The following is a 26,341-nucleotide window of genomic DNA, read 5'->3' as shown; positions in this document are numbered from 1 at the left end:
TCAGTTATATGATCAATTAAATGTTTCCAAAACCATAGAAACTGTAAAATGAGTTCTACAAACAGGAACACACGGCACTCATCACAGTGATTTTCAGTTGTTTTTATTAAATGCTTTAAGCACTTTTTAAGAATAGTAAATATCAATACAAAATAATATAGAAAGAAACATATAGACAGAACTCTGACAATATATACATATTGCAATCTCACACCGAATAATAAAATCAAAACATAAATACTAATGTTAAATATTACTTAGGGGCAAAAGATCAGGAAATATCATTCATTTCTTTTTTTCTGCCACCCATCTCTGTTTTTCCATCTCGTAAAATGTAGACTCTGTAAACTCTTTCCAGGTCATCTCTTTCTGCATGCCCTGAGGTTGGTAAATAAAAAAATATTTTAGTAGGACAATAAACATATTTCCCTGCTACTCCAGGAAAGCCTGTGTGTATGTGAGGACTGTTTGGACCCTGCTTCAGATCCATCTTACAAAATCTGCACAAGCAACTGACGTGTCAAATTTTAGGCCTTTGGCGTTTTTGCTGTCCTCTCTCCTCCACCCGTTTCTTTGTGGCCTCAAGTTCTCTCTTAAAGGACAGGGCCTTGCTGATAAAAAAAAAAAAGTGGATAGATGTGCCATCCCTCTCATAGCGAGACTTTGGCTGTCCACAAGAAAGACAAGTCTTTGTTTGCTTCTTCTTCTGCTATGGCTGTTGCTGCCGCTCCATAATACCCTCCACAATTCTCTCAATGGTCTCATGAGTCAGGGGTGTAGTCAGAGCAGGTGCTGCTGGGTTTACAACTGCAGGTTTCATTGTTACCCCTGGCACACTGGTTGTTTCACTACCCTCTGTCAAGAAGTACCAGAGTTGCTGTCTTTCAAGGAGTTTCTCTGGAGTTGTATTTAATGAAAAACTGGAGTATGGCCAGGTGTTTGACATACTTTGAAATGCGCAGTCATGTGGTCAGATGGAGCATGCACAGGTGTTGTGGACCATTGCTGCATACTCCTGATCCACAAGTTTAAAGGGTTAATTCACCCCAAAATGAAAATTATTTCCTTAATTACTCGTTCCAAACCTGTGAGACCTTAGTTCATCTTTGGAACAGAAATGAAGATATTTTTGATAAACTGCAATGTTATTTCCACTTTCAAGGCCCAGAAAGGTAGTGGTGTGTCTGAAGCCGAATACCTTATTGGAGGGATAAAAAGGATGGATAATGGCTTCAAATCGAATAACGAAAAATTCTGCCGAATAATATTTGGCTGAGGCTGACAATCACTCTTTGTGTTTGCTGGATAACAAGAGAGCCAGGCGATCATTGCGCGATATTATACATAAACCTCTAAAATCACTACACAATAATGAGCGTGTGAATGAATGAATGTTGTTGTTTGTGCACAAAAAGTATTCTTGTCGCTTCACAACATTAAGGTTGAACCACTGTAGTCACATAAGGGCTGTAGTCAAGTCCACCTTTGTCGAGTCCAAGTCAAGTCCAAGTCCAGGACTAGTCAAGACAGAGTCCAAAGAGGTTCGAGTCCAAGTCAAGACCGAGTCCAAATGAGACAGTCAAGACAGAGACAGAAAAAAAAAAAAAGAATCCTCTTCAAGACCACGTACATAACTATTGATAATTTATGTGATGCGAAAGACAGCATATCTTCTATTCTAAGATAATCATTTTGCATTATTATTTGTAATGATCAAAAAGCATGTGCAGAATAGCAACACCGTAGGATCAAATAAGGCCATTTTATTTAGGTATAGCAATTTCACTAAAGTCACATAAAGCTGAAGTGCAACTTAACATTTTCAGTCCTTTTTATGATAGTGTAACAATCACATTTTGGGCTACCAATGGAAAATGTAAAAAAATAACAAGCAACACAGGTGTCACTAAAAAAAAAGAAACAAGTAAAGTTCCCATTCTTGAACTTTACTTGTCCTAAAGAATCCATAGTAGGCCTACAAAGTAACTAAAACAATAAACCAGTGGGGTTTTTTTCAATGACGATGACTTGCGATAAATAAACTAATAATTAAGTGTGCATATTAGTTGCCTGCTTGTTTTTAAATTTACTTCAGCTGTGGTTCCCAAACATTAAACCCAAACATCCCATGTGCATTAAAGTGCTTTTTTTTTTTTTTTTTTTACTTTTATAAATACCTTTATAAAATAAATAATGTTTTAAATTAAAAATGTCCAAAAGAGAAATAATCAATGATGTTAAAACGAGTGATACTTTTAAATATTAAACTAAAACCACCAGTAGGTGGCGGTAAGTCACTGTCTTAATGAGTGAGTTGAGTCATTCATTCATTTAGTAACGAAGCAAGTGGCGGTATTTTTCAAAGGGTAATTGAATCATTGACTCTCATGGTTTTTTCACAGCCACAGATTTGTAGATCTCATTGCATCAGTATAATAAGGAACAAAGGAATTTTGTAAATGATGTTGTTCATCTGTCAAGTTTTTACCTTGCTCTGACTGAAACTCTGAATGGGCACTATGAAATGAGTAGAAAGAAGGTACAGGTAGCATGCCAGAGAGGTCCCTTACGGAACAGGGAAAAACATGATGTTTTTTGTGCATTTTGACCTGCAAGACAGAAAAAGCAATATTTGCATGTTATATATTAAGTCTGTATGTACATACATATATGTATATTTCATTCTAAAAGTTATTCATTATGTACATTATAATGCATTATATCTTTTCATGAATAATTGTAACTAAAGTTAAAATGCATTATAATATTCACAATCTTTGTTACATCTGAAATTTATTGAGATTTTAGTACTAAATACTGTTCCTGTAGTATTTTTTTTACTGTGGTAAAACCATGAATAACTTTTAAGTAAACATTCTCACAGGGCGAAAGAATGTTTTTTAAAACTATTTAATATATGCAATCTCATAAACATTACAAAAGTTGAAAATAATGGACAAGTCCATTCATAATTTAGCTTGTAATGTGTTAAAGATGACAAATAGTTCATTTGGCAAAGCTCTCTTAAAGGAGGAGCATTATGTATGTTATCACCAGGCTTGGGAGGGTTATTTTAAAAATGTATTTCTTCATAAAAAAAAAGTATTCAGTAACGTAATCCAAGTACCACAGTATAAAAGTAATGTAATCTGATTACTTTTGGATTACTTCAAGGTCACATAGGCCTATATAAAGAAAGAAAGAACTAGATAAATTGCATTTTTAAATTTAATTATTTCTTCTCAATTTCTGCAAGTTTTTAAATGTCACACATTCCATACTTTTGAATGGGTCTCAACAATTAAAATATTTTAAAAATCTGATAAATGATCTATTGCAATATTATTATCGTTGTTGTTGTTGTTTAGAGCTTAAAAATATAAAAGTGACATCTGATCATAACCAAACTGAAAAAGCTCAGATCAAACATTTCTGTTCATATTTGTTGCTTTAATTTTAATGTTTAGAATTTTGGTTACTTTTAAAACCTATTAAAAATCATCATGTCTTATTTCCACAACATGGGAATACACAACCCTGAAAATATATTTAAAGGGCTATACAGACATCTAGTGGCTACATTATGGTATTACAGATTATTTTTTAGTCCTTTGATAAAGAAAGTGTTTCCGTAGCTGGAAGGCAGAGTTTGCACTGTACAACCATGTTTGCATTTTCTTCTTTGAAAACAAATTTTCTTGAATTGAAAGCGTTTATCCCCGCGGGAAGCATCGTTTACACTAGCAGCGGCAATTATCTGCGTCTGAGGAGATTGTAGATGGTGTTATTTGCGCATGCACCAGCAGGTGGCTCACATGAGTCATCACTGGCAACAGAACCAGGAAATACTGTATAATCAAGCAGCGCTTAATATAGTGTTATTATGGCAAAATAATGATTTATTTAGTTTTAAATGAAAACATTGTAATCCTGATAGTATTCCCCCTTTTTTCTCAAAATGTAACTGTAATCTGATTACTACGTTTTTTGACGTAACTGTAACGAATTACAGTTACTGGATTTTTGTATCCTGATTATGTAACGCCGTTACATGTATTCCGTTACTCCCCAACCCTGGTTATCACAGGAAAAACTAATCTGATTCAAGTAATACATTGGTAACAATTAATTGACATATCCAAGAGTAAAAAAAAAAAACATTTACACAAGCGAAAAACAGAGCGAGTAAAGCTGGTAAGATAGCGTTACGTAGCAACCACAGAGAAAAAAAAACGCAATATATGTAAACACACACAAAAAAAAACAACAACACCACAAAAACGAAAATTAAAGATATGTTCCTTCATAATTTAGCATGCAAATCATACTACGATGAGGAAAGAAAAGCCAGCAGGATAAAGTTTGGTTTCCTCATAGGGCGATGCTCACGTGTTCGCATAAGGTTTCAGCATTATTAGTAAAAGGTAGTGATGGATGATTTTGAAACACTGCTTCATGAAGCTTCGAATCTTTTGTTTCGAATCATTGGTTCGGAGCGTGCCAAACTGCCAAAGTCACATGATTTCAATAACTGTTTCAAAACATTTCAAAATTGAATGAATCATGAATCATGCAGATTCACTGAGATCACCCCCCAGCGGCGAATCATTGAACAAGTGTCTGTCTATTACCTGAGTATTAAGTGTTTAAAAGTGTCTATTACCTGATCTCTGATGAGTTTTACACATTTGTAGACGTCTTAATGAGGTATTTGTATAATTAAAAGGAATAATAGTAGTTAATAGTCTCTGTTTAGCTGACCCATCTATAATAGACAAAACAAGCTCTGAAAATTGATAAAAGAATACACATTATACAGACACTTAAAATTTATGATTAGTTAATTTCATTTGATAGATTATACTTTCAATAAAACGTTTGCAATGGATTTGTAAAAGCTGTTTTTATGCATGTTTGGCATGAGTTTTTGTTGCATTTACACTGTTTTGACCAGCAGGGGTCACCAGCGTGTGGTGTTTCGAACGCTTCGAAAAAATGAATCATTTTGCGAAGCAATTGGTTCAATTGATTCAAAGCTTTGAGAAGTTATTTGTAAAATAAAATAACTTACCTTTGTTAGATGAGTTGAGAATGTGTTGAATGAAATGAACGCTTCTGTATGTTTTCACTCTTCCAGTCGGGATGAAAATGGCAACTTCAAATTTCCCGGGGGTGCCAAAACACGGAAGAGCGCCATGAGCCACAAGAGCGTTAGTGGCCAAAAGAATATTTCAACCGTAGTGATTTAACACTACCATTGAGAATGAATGGGAAACGGTTTAGGGCCGTTTAGCTGAACAATTAAAACACTCCCTGCATCCCAATGTGCATATTATCCACCCTAAATAGTATTGAATATTTCTATTGTCACATAGCCTACTATTTAGGACGGATAGTATGCACATTGAGATGCAGGCACTGTGTTTACAGCACATGGAGTGCGATAATGCACAGACAATTTAGAGACAAAATTGCTCATCTTTTGCTACTAATTATTTATTATATTTATATTATATGAATTATAATTATGTATAATATGTTATAATAGTCCATATATGTTCATATAATTATTAATTGACAATTAATATTAAACTTTGGGTTTAAAATATATAAATATAATACATGCAATAATATATTAAGCTTTTAAACAAATTAAGCGATCTCTTAGATTGCATCCATACTAAGCCAGAGCTTTCCCTATCCGATCTTTTTTTCCCCTCGTCTCAAAAAATATCTGAGTACACATGAAACCACTGAAACAGACTCAAAACGATGTAGTATACATGCCAGAGCAGTATGTGGCGCTGTAATTCTGCAATAGAGATACACTAAAAACAAAGAATATGACTTGGAGCATACGCATAAACCTTGCGCGCTGTATACAAACTTTAGTAAAGCTTCGAAATAAAGCTTTATTTTAATAAAGCTTTAGGCTCGGTAGCTTCTGCAGCACGAACACAAGCATGTAGTCTGCAATTGTTGTTGTTGCTGTTACGTGATGTAACGGTGTCTGACTAGGGTCGACACGTAAGGTGATGACATTGTTTCACAAAATATACGGATTGGCTGTACACACGAAAACGCAAGGGTGTCGCTCCGAAAACGTCAGATCCGACTGGACGAAACACGTATACGATACAAAATTATTGCGTATGGACCCAAACACGTCTCCGTGTGGACGGGCCCTTAATCTTTAGAAGACAATGTTTTATTAACAAATTTTGGGAGGAACATGTTCAGGTAATTAACCTAATTAACACAAGAGGAGCACATTCAGTTAATCAACTCAACCAACTACAAGAGGTATATATACAGCAGACTTACCTCTGTTCGTTTGACAGTTTATCAGCATCCCTCCTCCACCCCATCTCCTCACTTCTTATCACAAATAACTATTCTTATCACAAATGGGGAGAGTACTCGGGGTTCGGGCCAAATTCCAAGCTCAGAGCCCTTCCCCCGGACAGCACGCCAAATACGCTTAACCTTCACTCTACTTAATTATATGTAAGTGTGAACTTGTGAAGTGAATCCGCTCTCTCTCTCTTTTGCAAGAAGTGAATCAAACAGACGCTTTCCATGATCTGTGTGATTGGTTGTTTGCCGCATGTTTCACACTTTCAGGTGCACAGGCTTCAGAGTTGATCACATACCAGTTGACAGAGGACGTTTATACCAAATGTTGTGAGCCTGTTAAACCTCATCTAAACCAGGTTGGATATACCTGGATTTGTCAACTCTAAACCTACTTTGAAACTCATGCAACAGGCCTCAGGTGCTTCTCCACTAATATCATAGGGAGTTTTTGTTTCTTGCCACAAGTGCCCTTGGCTTGCTCAGTGGGGGCCATTAATTGTTCTGTACAGCTGCCTTGAAACAATATTGTATACAAATATATTTGACTTTGAATTGTAAGTAGGAATTAACCGAATCCTTTTGTATGTTTTTATTTAACATATGAAAAATGGTGTGAGGCTGGCAGGCTACAAAATCATACAGTGTCATGCAGGTGTCCTGTCTTTTTTTATTGTTCTATAGTTTATATAGAATACTATATAACAAATGTTCATATATATATATATATATATAAATAATTTCTTGTTTTAATCAATATGAATCATCTCATCATAATTTTAAAATATTGTTATATTTAATTAATACATAGTGAATGTAGCACATTTAATAAGGATACAGACAGTAAAAATTTAAAATATTTGGCATGTATTAACATTATTAGATGTTATCATTATGAAATAAACATTAGCAGAGCTCTCAGTACAAAAGGCCTGACAAGAAAGATGGCATGCTGCTTCTCGCAAAAATATGACAGGATCTAGGGTGAATTTTAGGCAACCATAAATTAGATGAAATAATAGAAGAAAAAAAAAAAATAGATCAAGGGACAAATAAATCTCTCTATCCCCTTCAATCCTTGGATACCCTTGCTACACAGAAGTATTTACTTTATCCTCACAGAAAAAAAAAGTACATACTTTTAGTGCATAGTACAAGTAGGCGAACTGGAACGCAACCAGTGAAAGTTTATAGCAAGCTTTGTGATACTGCTGAACCCAGTCTAAACCATGTTTGATTGGTTTAGTTTTGTCAACCCAAATCTTGTTCAGCTTGCTTCATGAGACGATGCTCCATACATATGAGTAGATTTAAAGCTAAACATGATTTGACTGATGAGACTGAGGCTTTAAAAAAGTAAAGACCACCTAAAATTTTCTCAATAGTTAGCATGATCCTCACAAGCATATAATTTTGTCCTCACAAATATAGCTAAACCTGTATACACACACACACACACACACACAAAACCAACTTTTATATCAGTTATGATTATATTTGAAAATAATTAATGTGTGGAGCAGTCCCAAAGTGGTTTTTTTTTTTTTTTTTTGCATTAAAAAATGCAACCAACACGTTTAATTTTTCTTTCAGCATGCTTAAGATGTCATGATGGACTAAATAGTAGAGATGGAGAAAGCAGAAGGATCAGATGATCCAGAACATATAAAGGTATGTTGTTGTTTACTAAAAATATTTAATGTTTATAAGGTTGTTACCTCAGAAGTAGAGTAATTTTCAAAATATATTTCATTAATAGTCCTTCAATCAAGTTGAAAGAGACTGACAAATGGAGCATCCTCTGATGCAGATTCAAAAATAATCCTTTTTTTTCTATGGTCATCCTTGCATCCTTCTAAGGAACTAAGACATGAGGAAAGAAAACAAGGATGCAAAAATAAGAAATGAGAAGCACCCAAGAACTTAAAAGACATGACAAACCCATGGAACAGAGTTTCAAAATGAGACACAGCACTGAAAAGATAAAAGAATAACAAAACTGTTATAGAGTTGCAGCCCAGACCAGTGTGGAGTCTTAGTGGGATGGTTTATTGCTGGATTAGGCCACTTTTTAACATGCTGGTTATCTAGCTGATGTTCGAAGAGGAGAACATGGCAGTCCTTAGTCTATTCACGCTGTGCTAAAAAAAAGTTTTGTTCTTGTTCAGAAATTGTGCAGATTACAACTAGGACTTGCAGCACACTGATGGTGAAAGTCCATTTGTGAAATTTCCTCACTACTAAATATTTCACGGTCAACTGTTAGTGGTATCATAACAAAGTGGAAGTAATTGGGAACAACAGCAACTCAGCCACGAAGTGGTAGGCCACGTAAAATCACAGAGCGGGGTCAGCGCATGGTGAGGCGCACAGTGCAGCGCAGACCCTGCCACCTCGTGTGCTTCAGGACGAAGCGGTTCTCAGCAAACATATGTCTCAGTGTCCGCCCGGAAACGTATCAGCGCTGGGGCGTTCGCCCCCTCTGAGGAGTTGGATACACTGTTCCCTGCCAGTTCGCTGCTTCAGGGCACCGAGCTAGTCGCTCGTGTGACACCAGAGGCCACTCTTGAATGACTGGTACCCTTAGTAGAATTTCTGGCAGTGTGGAAACTTCTGCCAAATATATCTCAGTGGGTCCTGCAGACATTAGAAAATGGGTACAGAATTCAGTTCGGGTCTCGCCTGCCCAGGTTCAAAATGGGTTTTATCCGCAGTGGTAAACCCCGAGCAGGCTCTGGTTATGGAACATGAGGTACAGGCTCTTCTGCAGAAGGAGACAATAGAACGGGTCCCTCCTCCCAGCAGGGAGTCAGGGTTTTACAGCCAGTACTTCATAGTTCCAAAAAAGGATGGAGGGTTGCATCCCATTCTAAATCTACGACAGCTAAATCTTTCTGTCAAGAAGCTCAAGTTCAGAATGCTCACTCTGAAACAAATCGTGTCACAAATCAGGTCCGTTTGCATCTCCAGAGACGACTCTCTGTCCACTATTTTACTCCCTTACGTATCCAGCCCCCCTGGGGTTGGATACCACGGTATAGACGTGTCTGAGGTTTCGTCTGTATGCCTTTCCCCCGATTGCTGGAGAGAGTGCGCCGGGACGGGGTCTGTCATTTGTTAGTAGCCCCGTTCTGGCCGGGCTGAGTATGGTTCTCGGACCTGGTGTCTCTCCTCAATGGCTTTCCGTGGGAGATTCTGGTCATGAGGGACCTTCTCTCGCAGGCGGGAGGCTCACTTCTTCAACCCCCGGCCAGAGTTATGGAAACTGTGAGCTTGGCTTCTGAGGGGGCCCAGCTCGTAGGTTCTAGAGACTATACTCCATTCCAGAGCTCCCTCCACAAGAAGGCTGTACGCCCTGAAGTGGAATGTTTTCACTTCTTGGTGCAGGAGTCGCATGCTGGACCCAGCTAACTGCTTTAGTTGATATGTCAATTGGGAGACACCCATGGGTAACTCGCTTCCTCCGTGGCTGAGGCCTACAGCACGTTCGAGGGTGCCGACATGTTATTTGGCCATAGTTTTAGAAGGCCTTTCCCTGGCTCCATTTGAGCCTATTGAGAAGGTTCCCGAGAAGTTCCTTACGCTCAAGACGGTGTTCCTCCTCGCTATTTCATCTCTCAAAAGAGTTGGAGACCTACAGGCGTTTTTGGTATCCCCTTCCTGCCTTGATTTTGCACCAGGCATAGTGAAAGCCTTCCTGTTTCCTAGGGAAGGTTACGTTCCCAAGGTTCCCACTAATGTGGCGAGCCCTGTTATGCTGCAGGCCTTCTACCCGCCTCCATTTCAAAACTCAGACCAGAAGATACTCAATCTGCTCTGCCCAGTTAGGGCCCTAGATGCTTACGTCCACAGAGCCGCCAGCTGTGGCGTAAATCTGATCAATTATTTGTGTGCTTCGGGTCCCCAAAGAAAGGGTACCCTGCATCTATGCAGACTATGAGCAAATGGATAGGTGAGGCTATATTATTTGCTTATAAGTCGGCCATCCAGCCTTCACCTCTTATGGTCCGGGAGTATGGCTGCTTCTAAAGCTTTGCTTCCAAAAGTTTCCCTTCAAGAAGTGTGTGATGCGGCAGGTTAGTCCTCGCCGCACACGTTTGTGAGGTTTTATAACCTGGATTTGGCCTCGACCCCGGGGTCACGGGTGCTGTTGTCTTAGTGTGCACGCACAATTTCACACAGACAGGCACTTGGTACTATGGCGGCGTGGGTATTGCGTTTCCACGGTGCTTGACACAGCATCTTGTTCCCTCTCAGGGAACGTCTCAGGTTATGTATGTAACCATGGTTCCCTGCGTCGCTTTGCCATACTCCCTGCATGCCTGTGACCGACTTGCTTCGACCTATCAGAAGTTAACACTGTTTGGTTCAGGTGTGCTTTATAGTTTCCTTGTCATGACGTCACCTGCCTATGACATTCTGTCACACCATTGGACTGATTTCAAATGCTTCACGACACATTCACGCAGAGGCGTTCCCACAGCGCTTGACGCAGCGTGAGTTCCCTCTCAGGGAACCATGGTTACATACGTAACCTGAGACATTTTTATGTGTGTGATTAGCATCTTTGAGCTAGGCTCAAAAGTATTTAAAATTGTCACAACCGAAACAGCAATGACCGAAACATGTCATCATTGTTTTGGTAGTGACAAAAGGGAACACATAATCATTTATTTGGGGAAATAAAATGTAAGTACAGTTATGCAAATTAATAGTATTTTAATATGTTTTAGTAGTGTTTTAGTATCCAAGTTAAAATTCTGTAATGTGATGTGGTGGCTAACAACACATTACTGTCACTACCGAAAATGTGTAGTCACGACCGAAACATGGGATGTTTTGTCAAAAATAAAGTATATTGAATTATCAACTAAGATGTTATTATACTGTTTGGTTCAATGTATATTCAAACTAATGAATCCTTAACTTTGAAATCAGTATGATAAACTTTATGCCGTATACAAAAAAAGATTGGATTCAAAATACAACAAATCTCTTAAATCACACTTGAAATATTGTTCAAATTGTAATTATTGATTTACTTGTGAACATATATATATATATATTTACAAGGTAGATGTAAACAAAATCTTAATAGGTCAATGTAACCCTTCTTATTAAATTATTTATTATTGTGTTTCAATAATGACAAATTTTGGGGAGAGGAAAAATATTCAAAAAACTTATTAGAATTAACTGCACAATTACTAGAAATGTGTAACTTGGATAATATACAGTTTGCAATTTGTGGGAAAATGCTTTTTTTCAAGATGTTTCCAACTCTGGTTTTGAACCAATTCTGTAAAATGGCTCTATACAGTGCACAGTATAAATGAGTACACCTCTCTGAAACTTAAATTCAGCAATTACTCTTTACTTAGTAGACATGTTAGGGTTCTTTAAAGATATAATGTTCCAGTAAGTGTGTTTGCTCAATTACCAAAGAAGTATGTAAAAATTATTCAGGAAAATAAGATTTTCTTATCAAAGTGATAAAATGTTGTGTTGTAGAAATGAGTACACCCTCCTGAAAGTTAATAAATAAAACTAGAAAAAAAAAATGTGTAAGTTTAAGGCAATGTTTGATCAACAGGTAAGTATGTTGAACCAAAATATTTAAAGATAAGTAATTTATTGACAATTAAAAGTGTTATATAGCCCACTGAATCATTCTCAGACTTAATGCTGACAACAATGGAACCACTTGGGAGAGAACTCTTAGGAGACTTATTTCTTAGCACAAAAGAGGACAGTGGTACAAGAGGATTACAAAATAATTGTTTAAGTCTGAAAATATGGCAAAAGTAACACAGAAATTCAAAAACAATTGCCCTCTCCAAATACCCAGACTTGCACTCTTTGCACTTGACCACTTGTCTACTTACATGACGTATTTCCTGTATTTGGCTCAAATGTTCAAATGGGCGTGAAGACTCCAAGTTTGTGTAGAACTTTTGATTACCCGATGGAACACATTTATAGTGTTGCAAAAAGTGCAACTTACAGTCTAATGTTTTCCTTGACATCTCTGGATTTCGGGGCATGCGAGTTCCTGAACATAATGCATGATGGTATACGCTTAGTATCGAATACCGCTCCGAAGATTCAATATAGTGTGGATCTGAAGTATTCAAGATAGTGTGGGTTTAGTGTGCATTAAGGGCACCGCACTTGGGCATTTTTAAGACATGGGACAGTCTTGTGCACTTACTTCCTGTCGCGTACACAAGCTCTCAGGTGGCCAAGACTGCAAGTGTGGATATTTGGACAGGGTAAATGGCCCCTGAAATAATCAGGCCTTCATTTTAAGCTTTCATTTAGTGATGAGTGATTTTTTTGCTAGACAAAGAGCAGGAGAAATAACAAGCGAGTGTCTCAAAGACAGCAAAAGTTATGAAAAGAGTGACTGTTTATCTCACAGAGTAAGATGCAGCCTGCAGAAGAGACATGCATGGTTGCTGTCCACAGTGGAACTACCCGCTGTAGCCAAAGGCCCATATTTACAAAATATAGATTTCTGGGAATACATACTCTGGTCTCATGAGACCAAGCCCATCATTTTGGATCTAACAGCATCCAAAATGTTATGGTGTTGCTAGAGGAGGATCACAGTGAGAAGTGCCTGGTTCCCACAGTGAAGTTGAGTGGTAGTAAAGCTCTTATATAGGGATGTATGAGTGCTGAAGGTGTGAGGGGTTGTGCTTTATCAATGCTGTCATGAATTCACACACCACTGTGATGTAATACAAAAACTTGAAACAGAAGCTGCTACCCTCTCTTCATTCCCTGAGTTGTTGGGCATTTTTGCAACATGACAATGACGCTATGCATTCTCCCAAGGTGAAAATCCTTCAGTGGACAAGTATTTCATCCAATCTTAACATTCTTGAGAAGCTGTGGGGGATTCTGTAGAGACAAGTTGAGCAACACTTCCCATTAAAGATCAGGGCATTTAAGGAGCTCATTATCCAGAAGTTAAACAGGACAGATGTGACAGTTTGTCATGAACTTGTACACTCATTGCCAAGAAAGATCAGAGCAGTACATTTAAAATATATATAACAAAAAAATATATATATATACAGTATCTCACAGAAGTGAGTACACCCCTCACATTTTTGTAAATATTTTATTATATCTTTTAATGTGACAACACTAAAGAAATGACACTTTGCTACAAGGTAAAGTAGTGTACAGCTTGTATAACAGTGTAAATTTGCTGTCCCCTCAAAATAACTCAACACACAGCCATTAATGTCTAAACCATTTACACTGCAAGTCTTAATGCAAAAATCCGATTTTTTTGGCAAGATTGTTTACATTCACTTTAGACGCGACTGGTATCCGATATCTGTTTACATTACTTCCTGCCCCAAAATGATTGTGATTGATAGTTTTACATGCACATAGCAGACTCTCGGGTTTTGAATGGCCGTGCTATTAAAATTATTTATATATTTCATGTCGAGTGGCCATGATTACCTGTCAGAATGGATAAGTTAACAGCTGTCAGTGTCATGGATGTAAAGGTAATTTGCGTTTGATATTTTATCTACAGTTATCAGTTTTAGAATTCCATTTTTTTGAATGAATTCGAGCAAGCTAGGGAGAGAGAGTGCGTGAGACAGTAGCTACAGAGCTTTTGGCTTATAAGAAAAACAACACGGCGGTCTCTTTTAAATTAACCGGGCAAAGGTTGAAATTCAGCTGCTGAATGTATGTGTCCGCGCGCAATTTCTTTCTAGAAAAATAGATAACGTTAGACATATATCCCACCTCAATAATAAAGCTGCTAATTTTTAGTGCAAGTGCATACAAGCACGTCTGCTTCATAATACAACATAAAAGCTACCTTTTAGTGAGCAAACGTGCCGCCCTCGCCTTGTGATGGCTTGGAATTCCAATGGGAATCGGATATGCATGTTTAGACGTAGGTCGCATGTCCAGAGATCGGATATGTATTGGATTTAAAACCACATTTGGAAGTGGCTCAGATCGGATGCGAAAAAAATCAGATCTTGTGTAGATTTTTGTGTTTACATGTGTGCAACTAATTCCGATCTGTGTCAGATGTGAGCAAAAGATCGGATTTTTTGTGCCAGTGTAAACGCAGCCAGTGAGTACACCCCTAAGTAAAAATGTCCAAATTTGGGCCCAATTAGCCATTTTCTTTCCCTGGTGTCATGTGACTCATTAGTGTTACAAGGTCTCGGGTGTGAAAGGGGAGCAGGTGTGTTAAATTTGGTGTTATCGCTCTCACTCTTTCATACTGGTCACTCAAAGGTCAACATGGCACCTCATGGCAAAGAACTCAATGAGGATCTGACAAGAAGAATTGTTGCTTTACATAAAGATGGTGTAGGCCATAAGAAGATTGTCAAGACCCTGAAACTGAGCTGCAGCACGGTGGCCAAGACCATACAGCGGATTAACAGGACAGGTTCCACTCAGAACAGGCCTCGCCATGGTCGAACAAACAAGTTGAGTGCGCATGCTCAGCGTCATATCCAGAGGTTGTGTTTGGGAAATAGACGTATGAGAGCATTGCTGCAGAGGTTGAAGGGGTGGGGGGTCAGCCTGTCAGTGCTCAGACCATACGCCGCACACTGCATCAAATTGGTCTGCATGGCTGTCGTCCCAGAAGGAAGCCTCTTCTAAAGATGATGCACAAGAAAGCCCGCAAACAGTTTGCTGAAGACAAGCAGACTAAGGACATGGATTACTGGAACCATGTCCTGTGGTCTTATGAGACCAAGATAAACTTATTTGGTTCAGATGGTGTCAAGTGTGTGTGGCAGCAACCAGGTGAGCAGTACAAAGACAAGTGTGTCTTGCCTACAGTCAAGCATGGTGGTTGGAGTGTCATGGTCTAGAGCTGCATGAGTGCTGCCGGCACTGGGGAGCTACAGTTCATTGAGTACTGTACTGTGACATACTGAAGCAGAGCATGATCCCCTCCCTTCGGAGACTGGGCCACAGGGCAGTATTCCAACATGATAATGACCCCAAACACACCTCCAAGACGACCACTGCCTTGCTAAAGAAGCTGAGGGTACCTAAACCCTATTCAGCATCTGTGGGGCATCCTCAAACGGAAGGTGGAGGAGTGCAAGGTCTCTAACATCCACCAGCTCCGTAATGTCATCATGGAGGAGTGGAAGACGACTCCAGTGGCAACCTGTGAAGCTCTGGTGAACTCAATGCCCAAGAGGGTTAAGGCAGTGCTGGAAAATAATGGTGGCCACACAAAATATTGACACTTTAGGCCCAATTTGGACATTTTCACTTAGGGGTGTACTCACTTTTGTGGCCAGCGATTTAGACATTATTGGCTGTGTGTTGAGTTATTTTGAGGGGACAGCAAATTTACACTGTTATACAAGCTGAACACTCACTACTTCACATTGTAGCAAAGTGTCATTTCTTCAGTGTTGTCACGTGAAAAGATATAATAAAATACTTACAAAAATGTGAGGGGTGTACTCACTTCTGTGAGATACTGTATGTATGTATGTATGTATGTATATATATCATCATCATCAGTAGACCAAGACAACGACTGATGCTTTTGTATTACATTCCAAAGAGCGGCCGTTATCAGCCCCACAGTGGAAAACGGATCGGCATGGAATGGAACGGTTATGCAATAAGAACCGTTCGGCCCAGCGGTGGAAAAGCGGCTAATGCTGCAGGGATAGTTTGTAGTGTGTTTCTCCGTTTTTCCACCATTGGGCTGAACAGTTCATTGCATAACCGTTCCATTCCGTGCCGATCCGGGCCAGCTGGTACGTGGTCTCATTTTCTACTTCAGGGCTGATAACGGCCGCTCTTTGAAATGTAATACAAAAGCGTCAGTCGTTGCCTTGGTAACGCAACGGTTTTTCACCTCTTGGCTTCTATACTCTTTGATGTAATTGAGCCCCGTTACACTATTCCTTCAGGAGTCCATCCTTTCTTTGTATTTGTTTATTACAATATTACATATATATATATATATATATATAAGGAGCTGTTTTTGTTTTATATGTTGCTAAGAAGACACCCTAGAAGATGGGTCAAGTATAGCTCCATCTTTGTTTAAAGTAAAAAAAGATAATACTTTATGATGTTAGTTTTAATAAATAAAAAAAATTGTAACAATCAAGGAAATTTCTCTGGCATTTCTTTCTTTTTGCTGTATCGAAAACATACCGAACCGTGACACCACTGTGTCGTATCGAACCGAACCATGAATTTTGTAGACCGTTACACCCCTAATATATAACCCTGATTTATATTTATTTTTGCCCTTTTTATTGTAAAAATTATAACTCTGAATGTCAATATTAAATAATTTTTATCTCTTTTCTTTCAGCTTGCAGAATGTACCCAACATAGCAGAACAGGAGACATGGAGACACAACTTCATAAAATAGATGACTGGACCAAAGAGGATGTTCGCCAGTGGCTCATTGATGTGGTGAAAATCCCTCAGAAGTATGCTGATATTCTTTACAATGAAGATGTTTCAGGACCATGTCTCCTCTCATTTGATAAAAAAGACTTGATAGATCTCGGTTGGAAGCATGGACCTGCAGTTCAAATAATTAAAAAAGTGTCTGAGTTAAAAATGTTCAGTACCATACCTAATGATACAGATGCATTAGCAGGGATCTCTACAACAGAACATTATCAGCAAGACAAAGCAGCATTTGAAAAACCTACCAGCACATCTGCTGAACTTGAGATATACCCACGCCTAAGCATTCAGGAAAACCCTGATGGTAAAGCAGTTGAACACATATTGTCATGGGCTTCAGAGGACATACCAAAAGTTGGTGGACAGGAGTTACTGCATGATACACTAAACTTTCAAGAGGAAGAGGCTTTAATATTAAAGGATCTGAATGACATCAAGTACAAGAAAGGAGATGGGGCAAGAAGTGCACAATCAAAAACTTTGTTGCCATGCTCAACAAATGCAAAAAATGTCAGTATGGAGACCAAAGAGCACCTGGGTCAGATTAACACTTCAGAGAACTTATTGGACATGTCAAAGAACTTTGTAAAACGTGTGTGCAAGCCCCGCCCTTTTGATGAAATCAGCACATCATTTGAATATATACAAAATGAACTACTTCCTCCTGAAACGGGTCCAAGCAATCTTGTTGACCCTGTGCATGAGTACAAGCTAATGGCAAACACAGAGAATGCTTCAGAGAAGGATATCCTTAAAAAATTCTCAGATGAAGTATTTCGGTTTGCTGCAGCATGTATGAATTCTCGAACAAATGGAACTATCCATTTTGGAGTTGGAGACAAGCCACAGTATGAACATGGACAAATTATTGGATTAGAGTTGACATCACCTGATAAATACGTTGATGAATTTGATAAGCGTCTCAAGGAGCACTTTGAAGAAAACACCAATATTGCCAAGACATGCATTAGGCCTCCCAAATTCTTTCAGGTAAAATGTCCAGACAACATCAATGTGGACAAGTGGGTTATTGAAGTTGATGTTGTCCCAAATTATTCTGAAACTTTGGAAAAGCTTTTTTATACTGTTACAGTAAAGGAGGAGGGGAAGAAGTGTAAAACAGAATGCCTTTTTATTCGCTCTGGGGCAAACACCATCAATATTCTTGCTGATAAAAATCCTAGGTCTGTTCAGGAGAAAATGAAGAAAGTAACAGATGATGTGAAGTCTTGGGCTTTATCTAGAAAGTCAGCAGAGGAGAGGGACAGTCCGTCTATAGGACAAAGCTCTCAAGGTCAGAGACTTAAACAACTTATCACTCATGGGAGGGACATTCTGGAAAACTCTCTACAGTTTATTGTCATCACAAATAAGTGTCATGTCAGTCAACTAGAGCATCTGAGTTTTTTGAAAGACCTTAAATTGTTTGTGGTCCTTGATTTTGATCCAGAGTCCCAAAAGAATGGAACCTGCAGTTACTATCGCAAAGATCGTATGGCTAATATACACTACCCACGGTTGTATAACATTACAGACAACACTATCTCTACAATTATTAGCAAACTGAACTTGTTTAAACAGACCAGCTGGGTTTTTTGTAATGGTCAAGTCAATGAAACTGAAGCAGATATGCCTTTCAGCGATGGTGAATGGCTGAAAAAACGTGCCACAGAAGTCAGTGAAATGATTTCTTTTATTTGCAAGCCTGACATTATATCAAAGGACAAATTAGTGGTTGTGTTTTTACTCCACTCAGCTGTGAATGACATCTCTAGCCCAATCACCGAGACATTCTGCGCAATTTACCAAAAACTTGAAGGGGACGACAACATGCTTTGTATATGTAAAGATTTAACAGTATTTGAACAATGGAAACACGTAGTACAAACTCGGTGTAAAATTGATATCACAAGTAAATGTATTTATGAGTTAAGTCTAAATGAGATCAATTGCACCATTCAGAAAACAAGGGAGCCTCAAACAAGTTCAGTGAACAGATACCTGCCCTCCACTGGCTCTAGCTCAGTCCGTCTTACAAAAAAGGATGAGGCTCAGATGACAGTCCTTGAAATACTTGCTGAGAATGAATGTGAAAATACAGAGATTGAAACAATGGATTCTTTCATGCAATTCAAGAACAAAACTGAGGAAGACTTTTACAGAGGTGGACAAGTGAAATGGTGGAACTTCTATTTGTCAGAAAGACCAGGGTCCATTCCATTCATAAAACGTGATAAGTATGAGGAACTACATAACCTCATAACACCAACAGAGGGTTACTCATCCCCATGTGTAACAATTAACTTGTTCCATCACCCTGGCTGTGGTGGAACTACACTGGCCATGCATGTGTTGTGGAACCTGAGACGAAAATTCAGGTGTGCTGTCTTGAAAAATAATTCTGCGCAAAGTAGCGAAATAGCACTCCAAGTCACACAATTACTGACCTATGGAAAGGAAGAACCATCAACTTACACTCCTGTTCTCCTTTTAGTGGATAACTGGGAAGATGTTGAGGACCTACAGCGGTGCATACTCTGTGCAGCACATGGAAAAAAAAAACAGGAGAGTTTGATGGTGATCATCCTTAACTGTGAGAGATCACAGTTTCCATGTGAGAGCTCCAGAAAGAGCAGAATTGACAGTGTTTTCATTACCAACAAACTATCCACAAAGGAGCAGGGCTTTTTCCAGATGAAGCTGAAGGAACTCAAAGGCAACCATGAAAAACCTGAAACATTCTATGCCTTTATGATCATGACTAATGACTTTAGTGAAAAATACATAGAAAACCTTGTGTGCAACACTCTAAAAGACCTTGATGTCTCAACAAATGAAGGACAGTTACTCTCATTCTTAGCACTGTTAAATACACATGTGCATGGCTCGTGTATGTCATTGTCACTATGTGAGGAACTTGTTGGCATCAAGAATCTTTGGAAGCAGGAAACACTGGAAGAAAAAATGAATCCTTACTCAACCTTGCTTATCTCTTTCAATGTTGAGGAATGTGGCACTTATCAAGCAGTTCGCTTCCTGCACCAAATGATTGCAGAAAACTGCCTTAAAGTCCTAATAAGTAAGCACAATCTTAAACTGAGTGAAATAACAACCAACTTACTGCATTGCAACCAACTGTACAAATCTGGTATGGGCAAAGATGTCCTCATTCAAAGTATTTTGAGTATGCTGATCACCCGTCAAAGAAAGGAACTTGGTGATGACAAAGACACACTCTTTTCTCCTTTGATTGAAGAAATGCCTTTGGCAGAGAGTAAAGAAGTTTTGACACTTGCCACAAAAAGATTTGACAAAAATGCAACAGTGCCTCAGGCTCTAGCGAGACACTTCTACCTGAAAGAGAAAGATTTCACCTCTGCTTTGCAATGGGCACAGGATGCAAGACAAAAGGGATCCAACTCTTATATTGCTGACACTTTGGGGCAGGTTTACAAAGGTCATTTGAAACTTATGTATGAAACAGGGCAGGAAAATGAACTCACTCCAGAGGAGTTAGAGAAATGTTTGCAGTTGGCTGTCAAGGCCACTATGGCATTCAAAGATTCACAGGATCTTGCAAAGAAGGATGACCAGATGGATTTCCTTGATCAACCCATGAGGAAAAGACAAAGGACTTACAATACATCAGGCTATGTTGGCGAGATTGATGTTGCAATGATCATCTTTGATATTCTAGAGACAATCTTTAGGAAACATGATGGTTATCAATGGGAAACATTATTGCATTTCCTAAAAAACAGTACTTCTCTTCACAGTTTTCGCAAAACCGATCAGAGGACTGCTGAATTCATTCCCAAGCTAACAAACCATGAGAAATATTTATTCTCTTTGAAACCAAGAATGAAAGAAATTTTCGAGTTTTTCGAAAACTACTTCACCTACCTAAAACCTAGGTCGATTGAAAGAGAGACGGCTGAGGACAGAAACAAGAGAAAAGTTTCAGAACTCTTCAAAAAATATGTTAAATTATTCTGTCAGTCTGGAGAAGAGAAAGAAATGGAGAGAGCAAGTCAACCAAATCTTAGTTTAAGACAGAAGTTGGAGGACTACAGATGCTATTTGGAGGAAAAGCGTGCCAATACATTTGCTGGGTTACTGCAATGTCTAACTGAAAAAAATGGGTCTCAAATGGAACTCATTTTAAAGAAATGGCAGTTCATCTCTGAAAATTCTAAGAATTACATCAACCAAGTGAATTTCATCTTGGCAAACATTGTTCTCTACTGTGTTAAGCCTAAGTCACCAATCCTAAAGAAGTTTAATGAGCTTTTGCACCTTCTGAATATCGTCCTCCAAGAGAAGGGCACTTATTCAGACTGTACTGAGGCCTACTACCTTGCAATGTTATTGCTATGGCCAGGAAAGGAGAGCAACATGGATAACACAACGTTGTCGAAAAACATATGCACATATGTTACATCTACAAAGAGATCCTTTCATCGGCGCTTCTCCCATTTGTTCCCAGCAAAGAGTGCCATTGCACACTTCTACCTTGGAAAATCCAAAGAACTGAAAAGGGTAATCCATAAAGCAAAGCTAGATCAGGTGGTAGACAAAGAAAAACACCCCAATATCCACCAACTATGGCAGAGTGGAGCAATATGGAGAGAACCAGAGGTGCAAAACTTACTTCAAAGAGTCAAGGGAAAAACAGAAAATGGGATTATTTATGTTCACTATGGTGGGAATCTTAGAATTCCTGTGCGGCCAGTTTACCTGGGTGGTCTTCGAAGTGGATGTAGCATGGAGGAGGTGTCCTTCTTCTTAGGCTTCACAATGGAGGGACCAGTAGCTTATGACATCAAATACACAACAGATTTGTAAGTTTTAACACTACCAACTTAAAGCCTCCGCAACGAACATTGCTTTGTACAGTGGGATTTGAATACTGCAATTTAAAATATTGTTGTGTTAGTTTTCATTATTGTACATTAGTGGTTGTTTTTGTTTGGTTGGTTGGTTGGTTGGTTTTTTGGCCACACTCAACCCTGAAGATTTTTGTGTGCTTCTTTATGAAATTAATATGGACATTTTCATTTTATTGATTTTTTTTTCCTCTTCGTTTTATTAATTGATACATAGTGCTTTTAACTGGATTACATTGTGATAGTGTCCTGTTTTTAATGAGGGAAAAGTGAATGAAAAAGATGGGAGAGATAGACTGTGCATTAGTACTGTATTGGTCTGAAAAGCAATTGCATTATAAATGTAAAACAAACATTTTTTTTTTGTTAGGCCTCTAAGACAAAATATTAAAATTGGACACTGCAACATGGTTTATTTTAACATATTTTAAATGTTTCATGTTGTCTTGCTTTCACACTGAGAAATACATTAGTATCTATGAGCAGATTATACGCCTATCTATAGCTTAGAATACAGATTTTTTTTTTTTTTATCTACAAATTAATTGTACTGTATAAAAGTGTATCAGCTTCTTTTTACCATATTTGTTGTGTTATTGTAATTATTATTGTTTACAATTTTTCTTGTGTCATGTTTCACAGATTTAGTATTAAACAACTAAGGATCAATGTTAGGTGAAGTCTTGACTGTTTGTCAGCCTACATATGTGTATACAGGTTTGGTTACAATTATGAGGGCAAAATGTTTGAAAATGTCAGTGAAAGTATAGTGAAACCTGTCGAAAACATGTCAGGGATATTAGGTGGTCATCACTATGAGGAAAGCTCAAATAGATGGGTTTTAGCAAATACGAATATATGGTTAGTGGAGTTTGAAAATCAGTGAGGACAGTAAGATGTTAAGAATTCTACCAAAATTACACCTACAAATGCAACACATTCTATACATTACATATAAATGTATTATCTAACTATTCATTAATAGAGACATACATGACTCTATACCTACGTCCTCCTCTCTGTTCCTTTGCTCTCTCCTTCTCCCTGTTGCTTTTCTCATCACATCTGTCCTCTTGATCCTGTTTTTTTCTGTGGCCTCTTTAAATTATTATTTTTTTTTCTGCATTTTCTGCAGAAATACATCTAGAGCAGTGGTTCACAAACCTGTCCTAGAGGACCCCCAGCCCTGCACATTTTGTATGTCTCCCTATTTCTGACACACCCATTTCAGGTCTTGCAGTCTCTACTAATGTGCACATGAGTTGAATCAGGTGTGTTAGATGAGGGAGACATACAAAATGTGCAGGGCTGGGGGTCCTCCAGGACAGGTTTGGGAACCACTGATCTAGAGGATTCTGCTGGAACCTTTTTGACATTCTACATGGTCTCTCTCTGTTCTGTCTGTTTTCTGTAGAGGATGTACATTGAGTTAGACCTTTGTTGATAGTTTATGTAATAATCAGCAAGCAGGTAATGAGGGCAGACTCCCCCATTACATCAATACTCCCCTTTTATCTGCCATAATGAAAAGCACAGGACTCCAAAACTCACACCTTCAAGAGAAGTTCCACAAACAAGGAAATAGATGGGCTAGGAGATAAGCCTGCAAAGACAATCACCCTGACCATTTGTGCAAGGGAAGAATGATACCATTAGCATGTCATTGAGCAGACTAATCCTATCATTATTTTCCCCATTGTTCACCTCAGTCCTTCAGTCCTAAAACCTGAGGTGTGAACCCCGCGCAGGTACTGCAAGTGCGGATGGCCAAAGCCAAATACTCCAGTTACGGTGGCCTTTATCAAGTCATGCTCTGTAATTTTGTGCTGTAAAAGAAAAGTTTAACCTTTTTTTGTTTCAAGTTTAAAGTTGTGTTTATTGATACATGCATCAAAAAATAAAATATTTCATCAGAAAAAAATACTATGCTCTGTGTGTACATTAATAATTAATAAATACATGATTCACATGTGTTCACTTTACATTAAGGTTCACTTTCACAGATTATTAATGTTTGTAACTCATGAATAAATGGTTCACATGTGTTCACTTTACATTAAGGTTCACTTTCAGAGGTTATTAATGTTTATAACTCATTAATAAATGGTTCACAGGTTTCCACTTTACATTAAGGTTCACTTTCACAGGTTATTAATGTTTATAACTCATTAATAAATGGTTCACAGGTTTCCACTTTACATTAAGGTTCACTTTCACAGGTTATTAAATGTTTATAACTCATTAATAAATGGTTCACAGGTTTCCACTTTACATTAAGGTTCACTTTCACGTTTTATTAATGTTTATAACTCATTAATAAATCGTTCACAGGTTTCCACTTTACATTAAGTTTCACTTTCACAGGTTATGAATGTTTATAACTCATTAATAAATGGTTCACATGTGTTCACTTTACATTAAGGTGTACTTTCACAGGTTATTAATGTTTATAACTCATTAATAAATGGTTCACAGGTTTCCACTTTACATTAAGGTTCACTTTCACAGGTTATGAATGTTTATAACTCATAAATAAATGGTTCACAGGTTTCCACTTTACATTAAGGTTCACTTTTGGGCAATGAATCAGTCCTCCAATTTGATCAAAGGAAGAATTTATGTTTTGTTAAGATGGCTCTGGTAGCAGCAAAGAAATGTTTTGTCCTATGTGCCTGTGGAAAAAATAATGTATAATTTGAAAAAAAAAAAAAAATCATGGATGTTCGAAAAGATTTGGGGCAAATTTATTGAATATTTGAATAATTTGGATGTTACATTGATTGAAAATGCTGATGTGATAATGTAACCCTTCTTTAACATTTTTTTTTTAAAGTATTTATATATTTATTTTATTATTATTATAATTTTTATCTTACACATCAGCTCAAGGGCTTGTAATAATGTCCATGCAAGTGTTCTGTCTATTGAGGGGTGGGACAAGGGTGAGAGGGTGTTTAGAAAAAATATTTTACTTGTATACTGAACTGATTCTGTAAATTGTTCATGTGAAAATAATAAATATCAATTTCATCTTGATAAACAAGCTGTGGATAGGCATCATGACCTTTTTGGAGAGTATCATGGGTAAGACAGAAACTTCTGGTAAGCAACATAGTAAGAAAAGTGGCAGTCATGAGATATTAATAAGACATTAATAAGAAACACACAAATACAACACCCTTCAGTCTAATTATGATAGTCAATTTTTGCTGCATCATGAAATAAACCAGGAATCTGGTTTTGAGTTAAATAAGTGTTAATAAATACATTTATTAAGCATTTATAACATGTGAGTTAAAAACGGCTCACTATTTGGCAGGTATTGCATTAAAGTCGCCCTTTTTATTCATGCAGTTATAACTGCATTATTAATGATTTATAATGCATTTGTAAATGACTTATTACTCATTAACAAACACCTTTATAAACCCTTTACAAAGGGAACCTTAATGTAAAGTGTTACCAATCCTTTTATTACACTTGTGTCTTCCTTGTGTTGATTAATATTAATATTTAAGACCATAAATAACTACATTTGTGGTGCCCTCGTGTGAGGCTAAACCAAATTCACTACAGTACTCTAGGAAAAAAAAAAAAAAAAAAAACCTTACTTGTGGAGCGAGGTTATTTAAACATTTATACACAAATAGAAGAATTTTAAAATTGATCCTAAATTGAACTGGAAGCCAATGGAGCGCTTGTAAAATGGTAGAGACATGATCATATTCATGACTATTCTTAAGAAATTTGGCTGTGCATTTTGCACCAGTTAAAGTTGAGCTACCCGGGTCTTTGAGATACCGTAGAGCAGAAAATTGCAGTAATCCAAACGCGAAGTTATAAAAGCGTGGATAACTATCTCAAGAGACTTTTCAGATAAAAATGCTTTATTTTAGAAAGTAAGTGAAGCTGAAAAAAGCTTGAAGCAACGACAGTGGATACATGTTTTTCTAATGTTAGCCGGCTATCTAAGAGAACACCAAGATTCTGTACACAATATGAACAACTATTATTGAAAATATCTATGAAATTATACCTTTTCTTATCATCAAACTGAAGCTGTGTGATTTTTATAGTAGTGCACCCTTTAAGCTCACCTTACAATAATATTAAGTCTTTAAAAATTACAGCAGTGTAAAACCACAGACAATCAATAAACTGTAAATTTACAATATTATGGATTTAAAAGTACAAGCCAGTAATGCATGTGAAGTAATACATTAGTGTAGCACACTGTTCTCCATAAATATATCTAGTAAAGCTAATGCAAGGGCTAGAAATCAATTAATCCTTTGCTGATACTTCCTCGTCATCTTGCAGAGCACAGTTCATGGTTGCATGGTTGACAGACGCCACAGGAGCAAAAGTGCTTTGGAAAGGAGGAGAAAGTGGCATGGCCACGCTTTCCACACGTTTTTAGACGCGACATGTGAACGGCCCCAAACACGGTGCATTCCTTAAGATTACTGCCATGTTGAAGCAAAAGTCAGTGCCGATTGTAATGAACTGCGTATGTGTGTGATGAGAAAAGGTCCTTGTCGCAGGTCCTAGCAGATAGATACAACTGTAAAATGCTCACTGCTGTTCACCGTGTGAGAATGACTGGAAAAAAAAGGCAAGAATCAATAAACAGAATCGAAAT

At 37.8% G+C, this 26,341-nt stretch overlaps 1 protein-coding gene and 1 long non-coding RNA gene across 2 annotated transcripts in view; both read left to right on the top strand.

The window, feature by feature from the left end:
- Window positions 1-22,855, top strand: part of LOC127510570 (sterile alpha motif domain-containing protein 9) — a 30,395-nt gene extending 7,540 nt beyond the window's left edge. Inside the window, exons 2-3 of the mRNA XM_051890158.1 lie at window positions 7,948-8,025; window positions 16,709-22,855. Coding sequence (XP_051746118.1) covers window positions 7,984-8,025; window positions 16,709-21,658 — 4,992 coding nt within the window. The 5' untranslated portion in view covers window positions 7,948-7,983 and the 3' untranslated portion in view covers window positions 21,659-22,855. The remainder of the gene's footprint in view (window positions 1-7,947; window positions 8,026-16,708) is intronic.
- Window positions 22,856-23,004: 149 nt separating this feature from the next.
- Window positions 23,005-24,742, top strand: LOC127510727 (uncharacterized). Its single transcript, XR_007929728.1, has 2 exons — window positions 23,005-23,918; window positions 24,136-24,742. It is a non-coding gene; the product is annotated as an uncharacterized LOC127510727 (long non-coding RNA).
- The last annotated feature ends 1,599 nt before the right edge of the window (window positions 24,743-26,341 follow it).

The sequence above is a fragment of the Ctenopharyngodon idella genome, chromosome 4 (genome assembly GCF_019924925.1).
Source record: "Ctenopharyngodon idella isolate HZGC_01 chromosome 4, HZGC01, whole genome shotgun sequence".
NCBI classification, from domain to species: Eukaryota; Metazoa; Chordata; class Actinopteri; order Cypriniformes; family Xenocyprididae; genus Ctenopharyngodon; species Ctenopharyngodon idella.
The sequence above is the reverse complement of the archived record's forward strand: the minus strand, read 5'-3'. Positions and strand labels throughout refer to the sequence as shown.